This window comes from Ictidomys tridecemlineatus, chromosome 4 (genome assembly GCF_052094955.1).
Source record: "Ictidomys tridecemlineatus isolate mIctTri1 chromosome 4, mIctTri1.hap1, whole genome shotgun sequence".
Classification (NCBI taxonomy): domain Eukaryota; kingdom Metazoa; phylum Chordata; class Mammalia; order Rodentia; family Sciuridae; genus Ictidomys; species Ictidomys tridecemlineatus.
Genome location: NC_135480.1, coordinates 88,621,981 through 88,643,385, shown reverse-complemented (window position 1 = coordinate 88,643,385; position 21,405 = coordinate 88,621,981). Strand labels below are relative to the sequence as shown.

The window sequence follows — 21,405 nt, the reverse complement described above, 5'->3', positions numbered from 1 at the left end:
GTGTTTTTTGTAGCTTCAAAGTATTTCTTTGCATATGGCTGTTAAATAGTGGTCTTAACTGAAAGACATTTCCCCTGGCTTTTTACATGTCACATGCGCAGAAAGCATAGTGATTGTGGTTTAGTGTCTGTATGTCGAGCCCTGTGTTATCATTTTATAAAGCAAAGATTTCTTTGCAGAGGATTTATTTTAAGTGCCAGTGGTGCTTCCTTGAGGGAACTTACATACATGTTGTTGACTCCCCCCACTCTACCACCCCGTAGACTATTCCTACTTTTTAAACACATAAATATAAACATTACTTAAGGTGATAGTTTTTGAAATATTATGAGAAGTTTACTTTGTATTGCAACTATCAGAGCACAAAGCTTAGGAGAAATCTTGAAGTAGCACTTGGGTTCAGTGTTATTGTGACCTTGCCCTGGACCAACAGTACTATTGCCTCTTCTCTCTTCCACCTAGACCTCACTGCTCCCTGTGTACTTCATAGAGGATAGCAGCTGATCTTTCCAGAATTATTAATTATCTTTAGAACCAACATGGTTTTCCCTTGTTTATGCTGCAACCCTGATAGGCTATGAGCAGGGCTGGATAGTATTTTAGTCAGCTTTTTCACTGCTATGACCAAAAGACCTGGCAAGAAAAATTTTAGAGATGGAAAAATTTATCTGGAATTCACAGTTTCAGAGTTCTCTGTCCAGAAACATCCAACCCTGTTGTTCCAGGTCCAAGGTGAGCAGAAGGATGTGGAGGAGGAAAGCAGCTCAAGACTTGGCATGGGGAAGCAGAAAGAGAGAGCACCATTCATCAGGGACAAAATCTGTACCCAAAGACAAGCCCTGAATGACCCACCTCATCTAGCCACACCCTACCTGCCTACAGTTAACCACCCACTTAATCCATTTTAGTGGATTAGTGTCCTGATTAGGTTAAGGCTCTCATACTCTAGCCATTTTTCACCTCTAAACTTACTTTCAACTTTTTTACAAATGTGCTTTTGAAAACCATAAAATCATATCTAAACTATAACAGGCATCAACTGGGAGGATACCACTAGGAAGGGCAGTGTTCATGGGGAAGAAAAAAAATGTATGGCTAAGAAAAGAACCTTTGTTTTTAATTAATTAATTAATTAATTTTACACTAGAGTGCATTTTGACATACTATACACAAATGGAGCACAACTTCTCATTCCTCTGGCTGTACATGGTTTACAGTCACTCCACTAGTATAATCATACATGTATATTGGGTAATAATAATAATAATATCTGTCTCATTCTACTGTCCTTCCCATCCCCACAAACCCCCCTCCCCTGACTCCCCTTTACACAAACCAAAGTTCCTTCCTTTTTTCCTATCCCACCCCCTCCTACCCCACTTATCAGAGAAACATTCAGCTTTTGGTTTTGGGGGATTGGCTTATTTCACTTAGCATGATATTCACTAGTTCCATCTGTTTATCTACAAATGCCATAATTTCATTCTTATTTAAGGCTGAGTAATATAAATACTTAATTTTCTTAAAGCATGTGCTACAATGGGAAAATGCAGGTTTTTTTTGTTTTTTTTTTTTTTAATCCTGGACTAATGCAGAACACATAGATTGAGTTTTGGCTCTTGTATGAGTTAGATGCATTTTCATTGGAAAGTAATAACTCTGGATTCTGATAACTGAAATAGTTAAGGTTTGTCAAGTCATGCTGCATTAACAACAACAACAACAAACCCAAAGAGTCAATAGCTTGCAAAAGCAAGTTTGCATCTCACCCATGATACATGCCAGCTACTGATCACCTGCAGCTATGACCCATGTACTTCTTCATTTGTGGATCCTGGCTGAAGGATCTTTCCCCTTCTATAATACTCTATTATTACAAAAGAGGGAAAAGAGCAATGTTAGAACTCCATAATGTATTTTAAAGTTTCTGGTCAGTTATGACTTTGACCACTTCTCCTTATATTCCAATGGTTAAAATAAGTCTCAGGACAAGCCTGCAGTCAGAGAGACAGAAAATATACCCTTCTCACAAGGGTGGCACCAGAAAGAAGACTGAGAAAGACAGACCCAGGAGAGTAAGGCAGCACAGTACTGTACACTGAAAGCTCTGATAAATGATTAGTGAAGTTTCTTCCAACTTCAAAACTGCAAAATTTAATGAATGAGTTAGAAATAGCCATGTTAGTTTAATTGTGAAAATGTTTTATCAAGAGATTGGAGGATACTTAAAAGATGACTGTTATGGGTTAGCTATTAGGTGTCCCCCAAAATCTCATGTGTGACACAATGCAAGATGGATCAGAGGAGAGACATTGGGTTATGAGAGTTCTAACATAATCAGCCAACTAATCCCCTGATGGGATTAACTGAGTGCCAGTAGGGTGTGGCTGGAGGAAGTGGGTCCCTGGAGACACACCTTTGTGGTACCTATTTGTTATCTGGAAATTCGTGTCTTTTTTCTACTTTCTGATCATTCTTTGAGGTGTTTCCCTCTGCCATACTCTTCTGCCATGATGTTCTGCCTTAACCTTGAACCCTGAGGAATAGAGCCTGCTGTATAGGGATTGAGACCTCTGAAACTGTGATCTCGAAATAAATTTTTCCTCCTCTACAATTGTTCTGGTTGAGTCTTTTAGTCACAGCAGAAAAAAAAAAAAAACTGACTAAAGCAATGACCAAGTCAAAGAACGACTTGAATTCCTGTATAAATCTGTTTGCATATGCATAGGTAGTTTTAAACTTGAAATTCCATCAAATATATGTAAAGCAATATTTCTCATCCTCTAATTTTTTGTTTGGTATTTTGAAGATTATATAAATAATAGTATTTTCATATATATATGGTCATTTATAGCTAATTAGTACTTTTATGTACCTATCTCACAAGACCAAACAGATCATGAATAGATTGTTTACCAAATATTCCCCATGCCTAGGACAGCACCTAGCAAAAAGTGGCCCTTGATAATTTGATGGAGAGTAGACAGGAATTATTTTTGTAGAGATTAAACGTCATCTTGTCTAAAGGTGGTAGAAAGCACTATACAGAAAACCCAAAAATCTTCTCTTTGAGTAGGCCCAAATTATTTATCCAATGTATCTGTGCCTATACCCAATTCACTTGGTAATGTGGACAGTAAAATAAGGTAAGAGATGTTAAAGCTTTCAGAAAATATCAAAATCTCAATGCACACTTAATGTGATAGTATATCAGGTCATAATAAGTGAAATGAAGTACCCAACATTTTTTCCAAAGAAAGAAATATGAAAGTGTGTGTCAAAGCTAAGGACTTTCTGTGTGACAGAAACTTTTCTAAGAGCTTTATGCATAGGGATCTTTTTAATCCCTAAAACATCCCTTTGAACGAGGAATTATATCCATTTTCAGATAAGAATATAGAGGCACACATATAGAAAGTGCCTCTCAGTTCAATCCAAAAATAAAAAATATGAAGATAAAGATCTTAAGTGATGGTGTAAGTGTCATGGAAGAAGACATGTCTGAAGAAGGCTGCAGAGAGTTCCCAGAGAGAAAGGGGAACCCAACTTAGGACCAGTGGGGTTCTTACCTTGCAAACTGAAAAAGAATTTCAACACATCTTAGTTACAGGCATAGATAGAGGTGTGTTTAGAAGAGTAGATACATATTCAAGGGATAATGTGGACAGTCTCAAGAAAGAGACACTTTGTGGGGTAAAGTAAGAAATCCACATTCAGGGGAAGATGCAGGCTACCTTGACTGTGAGAGATTACTTCCGGGGTTCTAGGCTCTTTTAGAGAAAATTTCGTGAGGCTTATAGTAGTGATATCAATCTGGTGATCTCCGTAAGCTGATGTGGTTTTCATTATCTGATCAGCAGATAGTGTTGAAATGTCCCCTAAATTATAGATTCTTCAAGATATTACATCTCTTTGCTTGATCTATTTGCAATAGATTTGGGGGAGGGGGGACGTTAACCAACTGTGCACAAGTAGATTTACTGATTTCCCAGGGATTTTTGGTGTAATAGGCCTGGAAGAAAGACTGACTTGGGGAGTAGAGAGGCCTGGAAAGGTATGGAGAACTTCTGATTTAAAATCTTTTTCCCTTATTGTTTCTTTATGTCGCCATTCTACCTGTTTTTTATTCCTTCCATTCTAACTCACAAGGACTCTGGTAAATGGTAAAGATGGGATTTGAATCCAGGTACTCTGACTTTACAATGTATAGCAGGTGCTTCCTGCCCTTGAGGAGGTGTTAATGTAGCTGTCTCTCAAAGAGAAAGGTAATGTGTTAGAAAGACATAATAGTTGGAAAGAATGCAACAATATTCCTTGTAGAATTCAATTCTGAATGTTCTGTCTCCAAAACCACTTTTTTAAAAAATGCTTTAACACACTGATTATCAAATCTTTTCTACAAACCAAAACGACTGCAGGCCTTATCCAGCAAGGTGAGTACCAAAGGAGTTTTTCAACTTTTCTGCTCTTCGTTTAAAGGCATGGGGTTTGCTTTTATTTTGTTTGTACTCAGAAAGATCCTCTGATGAAGCCATCCAGAGCCATTTGTATTCAAGCATCTTTATGATCCCATGATCCCTGCTGGGGTGAGAGATAGCTTTTAGTAATCCCACCAAATCAATTCCTGCTGACCAACCTCAGGGGTCATCGTAAAGTACTTAAGGAATTCTCATCTGCTGCATTTTCTGATCAGGCAAACATTTTAACTCTTATTTGAAGAAGAAAGGTAATTCTGTACCCTGCTGAGGGACAAGATGGGACTAAATTGTATTTGAGTGGAGAATGCTATTATCATTTTAGGAGTTTGATTACTAAAATAAAGGATGACTCCTAATTCTAAGATTGCCTGAGAAGATTATGGATATTTCAAAAAGTTTTTCCAAACCAACAACACTGAATTTCTTTTCTTCAATTTTTTTTCCTACTACTCATCTCTTAGAATAGCTATCTGTTTTTTCTTGTTTGTTTTCTAGGAAATCCAATGTTACCTAAGCCCACTGAATTCAAGAAGAGAAAGTATTCTTTGTTTTCTTTTCTTTCTTTAATATACACTGTAAGTGGGGCATGTGAGCATGAGTGGGGAGATGTGACTGTATTAAGAACCAGCTCCCTACGTGCTAATGCATTGAAATATAGTACGTCAGGAGACCTCAGATCCAGGCACCAGATCTGCCAGTAACACTAACATGTAATCCTTTGGGGACCTGGTTTTCTGTATGCAGGCAGAGGATAAGCAGGGTGAAAACTCCTTGAGAGCAGTGACCTTGACATTCTTCTCAATTGGTTTTTCTCCAATACCTTGAACCATGTAGTCAGCAATAGTGGAAGTCCAGTCAAATGAATGATTAAATGCCCTGCCCCTCACCAAAGAAAAACAATTCTAAGCCTAGTATTTAACGTCCTCTGGTTTGTGCTGCCCCTTCCTATTCAGCCTCATTTCCTTTCCTGTTCTTTGGGCAGAGGACACACTCGTCCAAGATTATGAAGCTCCCTGTCTTTGTGCATCCTCTAGTCGTCACCTTCCTATTCGCAGATTGTCAAAAGCCTTGATTATCATTGAAAGAGCAACTCCAACACAACTTCTCAAACCTTCTCCCAGCCCCATAAATGGACTTACATCATTCTTTCCTCTGTAAGGTCTACAGGACTTTACTTGTAACCCTGATAGAGCACTTATTTCTCTGGGTCTTATATTATTCATTTATTTATTCCACGGATGTTTATTTACATCAACTGTGTAGCAATGAGCTACGGCTTTACATGAATCACGTCATTTGATCCTCATGGCAGTCTAATCTTCGCTGTTTCATCTAACCAATATTTATTGACTGTCTGTTAGCTAACAGACCCTTTTGTAGGTAATAGGAATAGAACTGTGAGAAAATTGGAAAACATCTGTCCTCAAGGGGCTTACATTCTAATGAATTGACACAAACTTGTTAAATAAAAGAACAAGATGCTAGGGACTGAATATGATGTTATTTACACTTGGGGCTTTCAAGAGGCAATTAAGACGAGAAGGTGGGACCCTCGTGAGGGGGTTAGTTTAGTGCTCTCATAAGAAAAGACATGAGAGAAATCATCCCTGTACCATGTGAGGACACAGCAGTTGCCCATCTGCAAACCAGGAAGAGAGTCCTCATGCACACTTAGCCATACTTGCATTGTGATCTTGGACCTAGTCTTCAGAACTGTGAGAAATCAATTTCTTTTCTATTTAACACAGGCTGTGCTGCTAAGCATAAAGAAATGAGCCTAGCATGTAAGCATGAGACATGAGGCCTACAAAAAATCTATGTCCAAGGAGTATAGAGCTAACCCATGGGCCTGGGTGACAACATACTGAGCTCTGAAATTTTCCTGGCCTAGGAGAGGAGAAGCAATGGTTTCCCCAATCCCTAGAGTATTTTCCCTTTAACTTTGGAATGCACTGTACTTTTCTCTCTTGGCAGCAAATATGGCCTTTGTAATTATAGTTGGCTTAGATGAATGCAGAAATTAATTTGCATTCTCTAAGTTCACAGCATGTAATTGTTCAAAAAAGTATAGCAAGAAGTAAAGGAGAGCCAATCTAGGATTAAAATTTTGCTGTGCAAAGCCTAGTGTTTTCACTCATCACACTGCTGAAGAATATTGCTCACGTAGTGACAGGTAAACATAAGGAAGCTGATTTAACTGGTGATAACCCAAAGCAAAAAGGAATTATAAAGCCTATAAACACAAAGTAACAAGATTCAATAGTAGGCTCACTCACTGAGACACCATTTGTCCTGTTCAGAAAAGATCCTCCCTGCCACTAGAGGACTTTGGGTTTTTCCCCCAGGAGTGATGATGAAGGCCTCCATTTGAGTCACACATTTGTTCCCAGGTCTCTTTCACTGGCATTAACCACAGAGTTTGGTAACGTTACTGCGTTTTCTTCTGTGCCAAGCTTTACCAGCTCTCATCACAGTGTATCCCATGACCTGTGTACTTGACACTTGACTCCAGCAAGCTCAGCTAATGGGCACAGACAGCAGGTCTGCTTTTGAGATCTGAAGCATGCAAACTGCTTTGATTAGTGGCTAGTTGAGGGGGAAATGGAAAGAGGAACTGCAAGGTCAAGAGTATACTAGTATCACCTTTTGTCAGAAGAGTTTTGAAAGGGTCTGAGTACTGCACATTTGTTTCAAACTTTATATAAATAGTCTCTCTGCTTTAGCCACATAATTGAGTGGAAATTCCCTAAGTCAAGGATCAGAGCAAGAAACAGGTACTTTGAATTAACTGTTACTTCATTTACAAAGTTCTATAATATTAACCTGGCTTTTAAATATTTTACCCATAGTGCCACATAATAATTAGGGTGGGTAGCACCACTGATGAATATATACTAGTCAAGTGTTAGGATTATCATGAATTTGTAGAGGAAAAATGTGTCAGACAACACAAGTCAGATCCCTAGGCAACATTCATATTTTTAAAAAGAAAAACAATCTCCTTAAATGCTTTATGATTTATTTTCTTACTACATTTCCCCCATTATTTTATAAATATATCATCTGCTGAGGAATGTTTAATGAGTCCTTTTCTTCCTGATTCAGTGCAGGTTGTGTTTACTGTAGTTTTGCCTTTTGGACTCCAAACAATATTTTCTCTCTCAAGTTAGATCTTACAAGTTTTAATTAGCAATGGAATAATTTGAGTTTATGGACATAATGATTTTAGCTAAGGGATTTTAGTGACAAGGCCTTAATTTCCATACTGTTTATAATTCCCATTTTCTGTAATATTTGTTTTAACAATGTCACTAGTTTTGGGCCATGACAAGGATAATCTATTTATATAATGCCAGTTAAGAACAAAGAAAGCTTACCTGTTCTTGAGAATATGAATTGCAGCACAGAATCATAAATTCTGAATTTCGTTCAATTTTGAATATGAAACAAGATTTCCTTTCTCAACTAAAATAACAAAAATAAAACAGACAGACAAAAAGAGTACTGCTCATTATGTACCAGACATTGTGCTAAGTACAAGGAAATGAAAATGCAAATAATTCAGACCAGTGTTTCTTTTTTCCATTTTAAACTTGTAATTTTCCTAAGGTAGCAGATTAATTTCCTTAGCCATCTATTTTTGCTTAGTAGTGTAAATGGTCTTGACTATTAGCTTCATGATATCAAAAGTACAATCTTTAATAATTTTCAGGCTCATGTTGAACTGAACCAAATGTTCTCTTTGAAATGTATTTGAGAAATTTATGAAAACCTTTACTTAGCACAAATCAAAGGGGGTTGTTTGCTTCATAAAAAGGATTCCTTACAAATGAAGAGGGGAATAGTTCAGCAAGCATGAAAGAATACAGAAAGTCAGCCTCAGGTTTGAATATCTGCAGAGCCTCTTAATAATCAGGCATGCTTCCTTGAGGACAATTACTTAAGCATCCTGTCTCTAAGCTTCCTTGTCTCTAAAAGCTGTTTAAGAATCATGGCTTAGATAATTTACAGAAAATCTTTCACGTGGTACCCAGCACAAAATCTATGCCAAATGAATGACAGACATTACTGCAAAATAATTACAGAGTTCTCTTAAGACTAAGCAACCGTTCACAAAATTTAAACTCGTGCCTAGCTTCTAAGTAACATACTGTAAAGAGACAACCTTTGATAGTATTTCCTAGATATACATAAAATGTTCACTTCTTATTTGATCTTTGTTATTGGATCCTTATGGAAGCTTTGGACAAAGTCATATTTTGCAGTCTGCAGTTTTATGCACAGCCTCTTGCTAAGACTTCGATGTATGTGGTAAAAGTTGGCTTTAAACATCTTTCTTGACCATTTATGTCTTCTCTCCATGATCATCATGTTGTCCTCAAGTTATGGTTTACAAACAATGCTTGCAGATGGTTCACCCTGTCTCTATCTGATACACCTCTATCTGCAAATGCACCTTGATTCTTCTTTGAGTATTGTGCCCATACCTCCTCCAGGTTAATTACCCACTAAGCTAGGGTTTGCTTTATTCATTTAGTGTTATTGAGAGCAACTCCCCAGACTATGTTCAGTCTGAAAAAATCAGAAACTAGCAAATATAAAGTTCTTGTCTCATAAGATGAAAAATAAAATTTAAAAAAAAATCTTGGCATTAGCATCAAGATTATATGAATGATTAGTTGAATCAGAGTTCTAGCTTGAAATGAGGTATTTCATTGTCATTAAAGATAAATGAAGTCATAAAATTAACTCTTAAATCACTATAAATCTCAAAACATGTCTTATCTCTGTAAGATACTTATAATTAAAGCCATATTTATTTAATTAATGACATTTTTCCAATCACAGAAGCCTCATGTCCCGGGTTTCTAGTAACTCTAAGAATCAAAATTTATTAAAATTTATAGGCAGGGCTGGGGATATGGCTCAAGTGGTAGCGCGCTCGCCTGGCATGCGTGCGGCCCGGGTTCGATCCTCAGCACCACATACCAACAAAGATGTTGTGTCCGCCGAGAACTAAAAAATAAATATTAAAAAAAAAATTCTCTCTCTCTCTCTCCTCTCTCACTCTCTCTTTAAAAAAAAAATTTATAGGCAGATTCCCTGACTTTGAAAGATGCTCTTTGATTTCTTTTTAGTTAGTGATTCTGGGACTCTTGGTATCTTTATATAAAATATTCTTACCAACAACACCTGGCCTCCTGCCAAGGCCTTTTCCTTACCATTTATAGAAGAGCTGGTTTGATAATGATTCTGTACAAAGTATACTTGTAAAGGTTTGGTTGGATCATAGAATCTGATAGATTTCCTTTATTCCACACATATAGACATTAGGACATTGATGTATAATCATTTCTGCATATATTGTTTGAACTGCATGCCAAAAATTCAGGCACTGAAGTTCAAAAGCTTTTGTTCTAAAAGATCTCCCCTGTGGAGCTGTCTCAGGACACAGGATTCCAAATTTACCATTATTTTAATTTCCCTTAGTGGGTCAAAACAGAGCAGGATGTCATGAACAGACAAGGAATTCTTTTAAAAAATAGATGTTGGTAGATGTTTGTTAATTATTGTCCTATGAAACCAGATCGCACCATGTGTATTTTCAGATTCCAAAAGAAATACCTCTAAGCATTAGTTCAATCAAGAAGCAAAGACACATTTTGGAGAGAGATTTCTTTTCTGTCTCTGAGAAATGCATATAAAATGCAAATGAGAAAAATTTTCAATATAAGGAAAAACACATTTGACAGATGTCTTTTTAAACTTTCTCAAAATAAGTTGTCCTTGGTAGGTTAAGGATTATTTTGTTTGAGAATTTTAAAAACCTCCCAGTAACTGCATATTCTTTTAAGTTACGGTGAAATACATCTCTGTTGCAATGAATAGTTTATGGCTCATCTACTCACATGCAGCATAATCACCTAGGATAAAAATGAACAACCGTCCTCAGGGAGATCCAGGAACAGGTGGTACAACTAATCATCCCAAATGTTTGGAATACTGGCCCAGCAACAGCTGTCTCCAAAAACAAGCATCCCCAGCTCCACTATGAAGGGACAGAAGAGGGATTTCTTTGAATATCCATTGCAGGCACTTAATGAATGAATGTTGCCAGTGTGAACTGGTGAAGGAATGAATGGAGTGTTTTTCTTAGCTTGTAATATACCACCTGCTTTTTCTGAGATGGGCCTATTGTAACCAGCAGCAAGGAAGGATTACCTGAAAATATCCTCTCTGAAAATTGAAATTCCCACTTGAATCTTAGTCTTTAAGAGCAAGGATTGTTATGGAAAACATGAATTACCTGCAGTTATTTTATCCCCAGCTGTATTTGATTTCAGTCTGTAGGTCAACTGTTTTCTGTCAGCCTGACAAATAAATACCTATCTAACCCTCAGTTGATAGTTAATTACTTATTTTCATAGCTGTTTTTAAAGACATTAAAAGTTTGTGTTGCATTAGGTGGAGCCAAGTGTGTTTATTCTAGAACCATTTACATTGAAGTTTTTGGATACTGTATTTAGTAATTGGTGAAAAGCATTTCTAAGAGAAGGCTTTTATTTTTTAGCAGGGAATACATGGGTGATACCACTCAATAGATGATATAATAATATAAGAGATACAGTTTTGAGGGGTAAATGATGACACACTTTCTTTTTCATTGTTGTTTTAATAGTTTACTGGTTTTTTTTATTAAAACTAAATGTTTATTATAACAACTTTAAAACACATAAACGAAAATAAGAAAATAAAAATTACATACCATTCAGGTCTAACTAATATCATTTTTTTGTACATAGGTTTTCAGTCCTGCTTTAATCAGTTATCTATATATTTTCCTAGTAAAATTGTACAAAATGGAACATACTCTGTTACGACCTTTTGATTTATCAGAGTTCCTTTTATTTTAAGGATATTGACTCTGTGTTATTTTGTCATTATGAGTTGGTTTGTCATTATGCTTTAATCTTATTTTTGATATCCTTTGGATTTATACAACCTTTTGTATATACAAGTTGTATCAATGTTTGTGTTTTCTGACTTTAACATTACTGCTTAGAAATTCTTCCTCCCAAGTACATTTATATAAATATTTATCTGTATTTTCATGCAGCATTTTAAGATTTTATTTTTACATACCTCCCCAACTTTCTAGTCCATAAAACCTTTTTTCATACAAACCAAACTCTGCACACTAAGCTATTTAAAAAGCAAATATCTGAGAATAATATCTATGGTTTCAAAACTACTCCAAATATAACAGTGCAGAGAATGGGGGAGTGAATCTTATCTCAACTGCCAAATGATGAGTTTCACTGCCAAAATATAATTATGAGCCATTTTAAGGTGAGGACATAAACTAAGAATAAATTATTATGTTTAATGATGTAAATTAATTCTTATTAGATTAAGGCAAAGCTGATTAGGAAACCTGCAATTATAGAATGATATGTTATGTTGCTTGCTGAGTTAGAAAGAGCATGGGACTTCGAGGTACACAATAGCAAGGTCTAGTCCTGGCTCTAGTAGTAATTAGTTTGGGGATCTTGGGCAGTTCATTTGATTTCTGAGCTTCAGTCTGCTCATCTTTCTAAGGAGGTCACTGGACTCCTTAGATGATGTCCGTAAGGTAAAGTAAGGTATGCATAGCATCAAAGTGTTAAGATTTCCTACATGGACTCAGAGAAAAAATAATCAAATTACCAGCTCCTTAATTTTAAGATGGAAGATAACTGTAATTCCAGAGCTGGGGGTAAAGAAATCAAGTGCCAAATGTATAGGAAATTCTTACCAAATAGTTATCTCCTAAGAAGAGCAGACCATAGCTTTTAAAGCACTTATGTGAGTCTGCTTTAACAAATAACAGAAGTGTGTTCTTTATAAGATGAGCTGTTATGACACATTTTTAATGATTATTCACTGTTCTATTTTAGCATTTCTTAACATAATAGAAGAGCATGCTTTGCTAAGAACATCCATGGGGGAAAAAGAGTTAGTCTTCCATTAGCCTGGAACTTGAAAAAGCAAGCAATCTAACCAGAATGATGCCTAAAATGTATAACAAACAGCATGACATAGAATGGTCTCTGGCTATGAACTGCTGGCCATTCTAAGTGACCACTGTAAGCCAGAGGAATTACAGAGTGAGTATACCCAAAACTCAGCTAGGAAATTAGAGATTAAAGTTGAAAATAAATGAATAAGGTCTCTGCCATTCCAGATAGGGAAAGAGTTAATCCATAAGGAAACATAAAACCATTTAAAGTATGGGTAGCCATAATTTAAATGAAATCTACTTAAGCAGGTTAAGTAGATAGAGTGATAATGGGTGAGGGTATTTTAAGTGGAATGCTCAAGGACATTCTCTAAAGATGTGAGAACAAATTTTGAGCAGACAGTTAAATGATGAGGAGACAACCCTTGGAACATTTGGGGGAAAGCACATCCAGGCAGAGGGAACAACAGCAGATTAAAACTAACGGGAGTGGAAGCTTGGAGCACTATTTGAAGGACTCTAGGAAGGCTAATGTATGTAGGCAGAGTGGAATTAGTGGGAAATGTAGGACATCAGATCAGAGTGGGACACCCAGAGCTGAGGCCATAGAAGCAAGCAGTGGTCAGATCTTACAAGGACAGATACTATGTACAATGGAAAGCTACTTGAGGGTCTTAAGCAAAAGACATATATGATTGATTTAGCATTCAAGAAGATAATTCTGGATGCTAGGAGGTGTGTGGACTTATGGCAAAAGCTAACAGGGTTTTGGGAGTCTTGCCGATATCATAGACTAAGGAGGTTGTGATGGAAGAGATGAGAAATGACCACATTGAGGATATATTTAGAAAGTAAAATCATTATATTCCTCCCTGTTCTGAGATTCTGCTTTTAGGGCTAAAATCTTGGAGGTTTCAAATCACATTTTTTATGGGACATAGTTCTCTTTTATAAGCCCATTTCAAATATGTCACTTATAAATGATGGCAAACTTTTGAAGTAACATAAAAGAAAGTTGGTTGCTTTTAAATGTCTAATATTCATGTTACTAGGAGAAGATAAAGTTAAATTTTATGTGGGATTTAATGAAATCCTTTATCATTTGTTCCTATTAAAGTTTCTGGCTGAAACCTTGTAACCCAGACAGTAAAGAAGCTAAAAGTTGTTTTGTAATATTTGTCTAGGTACTTGAATATGAAAGACCTTTTACACTTAAAAAAAGTTTAACAAAAATAGTTTTACCATGTGATTATGCAAAGAAACAAATTGGAGTCACAGAACATAGTTACTTTTGAGATCTCAAATGATGTCCTTACAGAACATTCACCAATCCTCTGCTTCATAGCTTTTCTGCGCTTGTGTTGACTCCTCCTTTGGATACAGTTCCGTTATTCCTTCTCCAGAATGTTTGCAGTGCTAGCTGCAAGGATGTGAAAAATCACCACACAGTTTCTATTGATGGTTCTAGTTTGACTAGAAGATGGCTACATGATAAGAACATGCTATTTACCTGAGAACCCAATTTCTTATTCTTAAAATGAGGAGATTGGACTAGATAGCCCTACACCTATTTCCAGATCCAAGATTTTTAAAAATGTCATGCTTCTGATTTTTACATGTGGTCAACACAATCCATTACTTGCTTTGTCATTTTTGTGTTGATAATTAATCTATAGATCTCTAGTTCAAATCTCTCTCTCATTCGGTTAATTCTCATTAAAAAAAAAAAAAACTCCTTCTGAGAATCTCTACCTAAATATTCTACAGGCACCTGAAACATTCCAAGGAACTTGCTCCTTTTTCTGTATATATTTCTCACAGTGTCTAACATTTCTCTCTGAGTTTTCTATCCCATGTTTATTTCATCTATTAATACCTTTCAAGACTCCACTCAAAGAGTCAGTTTGGTATGTGAAAGCTTTTCAAACTCACCTCATAGAAGTACAATTGTGGATCTTTTGTATTATACTGATTAGACTGGTATCAGAGCATGAGCTTATTGTACCTGTTTATATATTTGCATTTTTAACTCCTTCAGGGCAGAAATTGCTTATTCCTTGTTATTCAACCTTAGCTTAGAAAGCACACTAGTACATGGGATGTGATTAACAAATATTAAATGAACCAGTGAAAATGAAAATTATATGATTGAAGAATTGCTTGTGTCATTATCTCAACTGGTAGAATTATGGCTTGAACGTGTTTTGAATATGACCCCCCAGGGCTCAAGGGTTGGAAACTTGGTCTTCAATGTGGTGGTATCCAGAGGTTTTAAGACCTTTAAAAGTTGGGGCCTACTATGAGGTCATCATGTCACTGGGGGAATAATGTATTTCTCTTGGGACTTCAGTTTCTCTGTCTTCTGTCTTGCCATGTGATTTCTCTCACACACACGTTTCCATTGTGATACCATATGCCATTTGACCTTCACAGGAGGCCAGATAGAAGGAGTTATCCAATCTTGGACTTTTAGCATCCAAAGCTGTGAATTAAATAGGCCTTGTTTCTTTATAAAATACCTCAGATATTTTGTTATAATAATGGATAATGAATTAATTTACCTGGCATATATCCTCACTTTGTATAGTCTTGTCAAGACATAGAAAAGCCATTGACTGCTTGCTCTCCTTCTCAGTCTCACCTGATTATGAAAACTCATCAATGCTAACCTTTGTTGTTCATATACATCCTTCCACTATGAGGATTTAGTGTTTATTTAATATATATTATGTTTTTTCAGAGTGCAGAGACATATTTCCCTGAGATTGAGAATATTTATAATGATATCTAGTATCTGGTCAGTTTTCAATGTATATTCATTCCTCAAACCCCATATTTGACTCACTTCTCTGTTGGTAAACAGCTAAAATTTTCTATGACATAGACATTTATATGTAAAACAATCTCATCATGAGCAATTAACAAATGCACTTCCAACTTCTCAAAATGTTAATGAAATTTAGACCTGGTACTTTGCTCTCATATAGTAAGTATACTTAGATAAATAAGCTGTCATATTTGAGTGGCTGAGTATTTCTCAGCGTCATCTCTGAATTCTTCCAACTCCCTGGACAGACTGGTGGTAGATTCAGTTCTTCTCATATATTTTTTTTTAATTTACTGGTGCTTGAATAATTCTCATGAAAGTTACATACAAATGGGAGACAAGATTGCCTTTGGGGAGAAATTTCTGACTTAGAGATCCATTGCTATCTTGAATTTATTCAGACTTGTCTGAGACAACCTTCTTAGAACTGTTCTTGATCATCTTTCCTTCAGTAGGTAGTACTTGGTCACTCCCATGGCCATTTTTTCCCCTTCCTTTCTTCCTTACTTTGGTTATAAGGGTCAGGAATAGCTTATGGAAGTTAGTTTATCTTTGAAAATATCAGCAATATTGTGGATTACCTTAGCCGGCAGGATTAAACATGGTGCAGAATCTAGTTTAAACCAAGCAAGCATCAATAATGATAATTATTATTCTTACTCTTTATTAAGCACTTTATTAGGTGCCAGCTATATAATTGCATAATTAATACATTCAATTCTCAAAACAATCCTGAAGTTTAAGCATTTCATATCAACCCTTTGTAAAGGAAGAAGGGGAGGATGGAGAGGTTCAGGAAATCACCTGAGGTCACATACCAGTGGATGGTCCAGTTGAAATATGAGCTTTTATGTGCCCCATTTTCTTTTTCACTAATACTTACAAGAGAATGTTGATACAGTTGGTTATGTCTTGAATGAGGAAGGTTCTTGTGAGCAGATGAAAAATTGTGACCTGTTCACTAAAAAGGTAGTTCTTTTTCTGCTGTCACTTATTTGGAAGAAGATTCAGAATGCTAAGTTGTTGAAACCCTGCACATAATGAGTTATACAGAGGATTGACTGATGCACATGAATGTTCCTTTGCCTTCTAGAAAGATTTCCAACCTGCAGAAGCCTCAGACACCAACTGGGAATCGGTCACAAGTTCGAACTCGGTAAGTAATTTATTAATCCATTGCCAGTGAAAGAAACTGATGCAACAGCTAAAGTCAAGTCCAGAAGGACTCCAGCTGCATTAAGGACCTGTTTCTTGACCCTACATCATATCTCAGGCAGGGTATGTTCTTCCATTTTGATCAGGTTAGAATGCATTCTGTCAGACACCGCTTTGGGCCTTTTACAAAGACTTTCAGGAATTGCCAATATACCATTGTAGGAACTTGGAATAGACAATGACTTAACTATTTGTCCATTTCAAAGAATAGCATTTCAACAAAATGACTGTTCAGACTTATCCAAGTGATTTGTGGCCCCAGTTCAAGTGGGTAATTTTGAAATGGCTTTCTGAATATTTTAGGAGAAGCTATTAACCTTTGCACTTCAAGGGTCATTTCAGCCTTGAAAAATCCCAGTGTTTACAGTAAGATAACTGTAAGCAGGTGAGTAGTTTCACAAATCAGCTGCATACAGTATTCTATTTGACTTGTATATAAAATATAACTCACCCTGAGGCTGTAAAATGGTTCACACCCCTTTTCTTTTTCCTCCAAATTTAGTCATTTCTCAGTTTTCTGTATCCTTATCTACTCTGCACAGAAAAAGTAGAACTTATTTTCACCAATGTTACATGTAGTACCTATGTACCAACAAAACACAATGTAATAAATGCAGTTGTTCATATAAAGGTCAGGAACATGGAGAAAGGATGTCCTTGGTTCTAAAGTGGGTCCATGTGGCCAAATCAGGCTTGATTTATTTTTCAACACTGATATACTCTCTTTTGAGGATTTTCTTAAATTCACTCATTTGGCAGGATTTCTTCAGCTATGGATTCTGTGACTGTAGTTCACCCGGTGTGGCTGCTGAACTAGATAGAACATCATCTGATCAAGAGATCAGTGAGGTCTCAGATGGTGGTCTGAATGTTTTATTAGTTTGCTTTGAACATTCCAGAATGTATGATCTGAACCTAGTTCAGAGTATGTGATCCTTGTCAGATGGGTGAAAATCAAAATAGAATAAAGCTAAACAGAAGGGCTGGGCAGTGGCAGCCTGAGGCTAATAACTCAAGGTAAATGCCAGCATCAGCTTTTAAAACGGAGTATCAAGGGATCTTCCAACTTCTCAAGCATTTTATGTATAATAGCTCAGAGTTGTCCAATTATTCCTCCACCACATGCAGAATACACTTTAAAGGAGGTTTGACTAATTAAGGATAATCCAGGTTGTGGTAGTGGTTTTTCTCAGCACTGTAATAAAATGCCTGGCTCTCAGTTTTGGAGGTCCTAGTCTTTGATCATTTGTCTCTACTGCTTTGAGCCTGGAGCAAGGCAGCACATCATGGTGGAGCTCATGACAGAGTAAAACCACTCACCTCACAGCCAGGAAGCAAAAGAAGGGAAGAGGAGGGGTTGCATTCCCACGGTCCCCTTCAGGGGCAGATCTCCAACAATCTAAGGACCTCAATTCCTAAAGATTCCACCATTTCCCAATAGCACCACCCTTGGGGGCTGCCTTTAACATATGGAGAACTATTCTAGACCAGCTTTTTCACTGCTGACCAAAATACCTGATGAGAATAATTTTAAAGGAGGAAAAGTTTATTTGGGGGCTCCTGGTTTTAGAGGTCTCACCATAGAGAGCTGACTCCAATCCTTGGGGCGTGAAGTGAAGAAGAACATCAAGGAGAAAGACTGTGGTAGAGGAAAGTGTCTCAGAACATGGCCAGCAGGAAGCAGAGTGTTTCCCTCACCATGAATAAAATATGAACCCTAGGGACATGTCCCCAGTGACCTACCTCCCCCAGTCATACCCTACTCACCTACAGTTTTCACTCATTTAATCCTTATCTGCTGATTAATGCACTGATTAGGTTAAGGTTCTTATAACCCAATCATTTCACCTACAGACATTCTTGCATTGTCTCACATGTGAGCTTTTGGGGGACATCTAATATCTAAACCATAATAGGAACATTCAAGATCCAAACTGTAGCACAGGTACTCAGAAAGAGGGGTTGCTCCTCTGATTTAATATCTAAGAAAGTTTATCCCTGAGCCCCTATCCAGTGGAAATTTTTGGCTTTATCTATAAGGGTGTTGCTTGGCCCTGTTGGAAGATCAAAAAGGAGATAGCTTTTTTGTTTTTTTTAATAACCTAATTTTCAAGAACCTTCTGGAGTAGGATCAAGGGTTATTAGACCTCTCATTAAGTTCTATATAAACCAACTTTGTTTTTGTTTAAAAGAGTTTACAGAGTATTCTTCACAAATTGTTATAATTTTAAAGGAATTTGATTAACTTTAGAAAGTATTTTTTTAATATATAACAAACACTGAAAGAAATTAAATGTATAGTGCAGCTGAAGGAGGCACACCCAATTGGCTCTTTATCTCAAAAATACTTTTTAAATATTTACTTCAGAAACAAATATTCTTGTGTGTTCATTATCTCCCTTAATGACTCATAAATATTTTTTTAACTATCATCACTGTGTCCATCAACTTCCCCAAACAGCCCATCTATAAGGACAAATTTGTATTTTACCTATGGTTTGGATTTGTTCTTCAGGTAATATTAGAAGAGATTAGACTTCCCTCTCCCCCTCAGGACTGAGAGTAACTTCAGAGTTTTCTCTTCAATATCTAGGTGCATACTATACTCCAAGCACTCTTAAGGGCTGTGCCAGAAAACTCCTTGCAGCTGTTTTCCCCAGAGCTGTTACAAGAAGCTTTCACTTTTGTGGGAATGACTTGATTTATATCCCAACTTTTATTTCAAAACAGAGGAAAGCATTTTAATTTCAAAGCTTTTGTGTGTTATCATGCTCCTAATTTTGGTCAGCTCATTTTGAGTTTTGAACTCCTACACTTTAATTTTTTGATACAAGGCTAATTATAAATCATCTGTTAAGTATGAATCAAATAGACTAAATTATCTAGAACAACATGAGTTGGATGGGGACTTGGCATTATAAGTGTTATCTACCCTTAGCATGTCGTATCAAGAGAGTTGGAAAGACAGAAATTAGGTGCTTCTGTCAAGGCTAACCCCCCCCCACACACACACACACAGCTAGATTAAGGAGTTAAGAACAGAACCACCTATCAAGAACAGAAGGAACAAATATGGCAGCACACAGATGAGAGTCATATCCACAAGATGACTATAGAAGATGTCTTTATCATGGGTAGAACTATTAACAAATCTCTAAACTCTTCAGTGACATATGACAAAGATAAGTGATTATCTGAACATGCCTGGGCAGAATATAGAAATGAATATATATAGAATAAAGTAATGAAATATGTGTGTGTGTGTGTATATATATATATATATATATATATATATATATATATATATATATATAAAGTAATGAAAGTAGCATGGAAGAAAAAGTTTGGTCTAGGATTAGAATGTCTATCCCAATCTGGCCAACACAGTCATTAAACCATCTCATGCCTTCTACCCTACTCCCCAGCTCCTGCCCCCACTTCCTTTTACCTGCAGGACATCTTTGAAAACTACTTTTGTGTTATACTCATGGTAGTTAAATGCTTTCAGGTTCATCAAATCACTTACCAGCCTTTGGACCTTGAGTGGTTAAAGAAAGGAAACATGGCCTGAGAGTGAGAATATAATTTGAGAGGTTGGCTGTCTGAGACTCTATAGTGCATATTATTTCTTGATAGGACACTGCAGTTAAGTTTCAGGAAAGCAAGTTTTCATTAATTTCCATTCTCCCTTAGTGATAAGAGCTATTTGCCCTTGGGGGATCTTATTTGTTTGGCAGTTTCTTTAAAGACATTTAGAAACATTTGAGGCTGTGTGCTCTCTATTTCCCTGTTAATGGGTCATGAATTTTTACAGAGATGTTTGAATCATGGCTCATTTACCTCCAGATTGTACAAGGGTTAGTGAAGTAAGTGCTTGGAAACCTTATGTGGGGATGTTTTATTTCCAGGGCAAAATACATAATCCTTTCCAGTCTTCCAGTGGTGCTATATTCCTCATTTAAAGAATATTCAGGAATTTTTTAATGACAACTGGGATCACTAGCAAGCCACAGCACTTTTTTTCCCCTTTTAATAAGTTTCCCCTGTGAATCTTGCACTTGTCAGTCAAGGAGTTGCATGGCTAATTATCCTGTTGACAGTAAATAAATTGGTTAAAGTGAAAAATTTTATCAAAATGTCCCTAGAGTCTAGTGAAACAATGCTCACACAATATCTGTAAGGCTAGGTGACCTGGGGCAGAGGCTAAGTGTGGGAGAATAGAATGAATTAAGAAAACTTGCTTGGGTGGAGTTCACAATTATAATTCTCACCATAATTAGTTGATATATGGATGACTAGGGACCTTGAACCAAGAAGTTTGATGACTTAACTTTTATATTTTCACACAGCCTATATCTTTGTAAGTGTTTACAGTTCAAATGAACTGGAAGTTCTATGATCAGCTTAGCTCTGATTTCCAAAAAGTGAATGACTGTCTTTTACCAATTCATTGCTCTTATTTTAGAGTAGGCAAGATGGTGCCAGATTGCTTTTGCATGTTATTTATACAAATGATGTATTATAACCATGAGCCTGTATATGTTCCTTCCATATAGCTGTATAAGTGTTGAATTTCACATCATTGGACTTTTTCTGAGTACACTGAACTGTGTGTCACTCTTAGGGGGTATCTTATCGCTCTTCATCTGTAACGGACTCTGCTCTTACTGTGGAGGCTTTGGACAAAAAAGTTGCAGAATTTGATACTGTGGAAGATCTGCTCAAGCACTTTAATCCAGAGTCATGGCAAGATGATCTTGAGAATTTGTATTTGGACACTCCTCATTATCGAGGCAGATCATACCATGAACGGAAATCAAAAGGTAAGAAACAGAGGCTTGGGGGTTCTTTCTAAGGGGGATAGAAGTGTTAACAATAAGTGAGAA

At 36.6% G+C, this 21,405-nt stretch overlaps 1 protein-coding gene across 2 annotated transcripts in view; it reads left to right on the top strand.

The window, feature by feature from the left end:
- Window positions 1–21,405, top strand: part of Pdgfd (platelet derived growth factor D) — a 223,241-nt gene that overhangs the window by 177,162 nt on the left and 24,674 nt on the right. For both annotated transcript variants that reach the window (XM_005329088.5, XM_005329087.5), the window contains exons 4-5: window positions 16,398–16,460; window positions 21,144–21,342. In XM_005329088.5, the coding sequence (XP_005329145.1) occupies window positions 16,398–16,460; window positions 21,144–21,342 (262 nt within the window). The remainder of the gene's footprint in view (window positions 1–16,397; window positions 16,461–21,143; window positions 21,343–21,405) is intronic.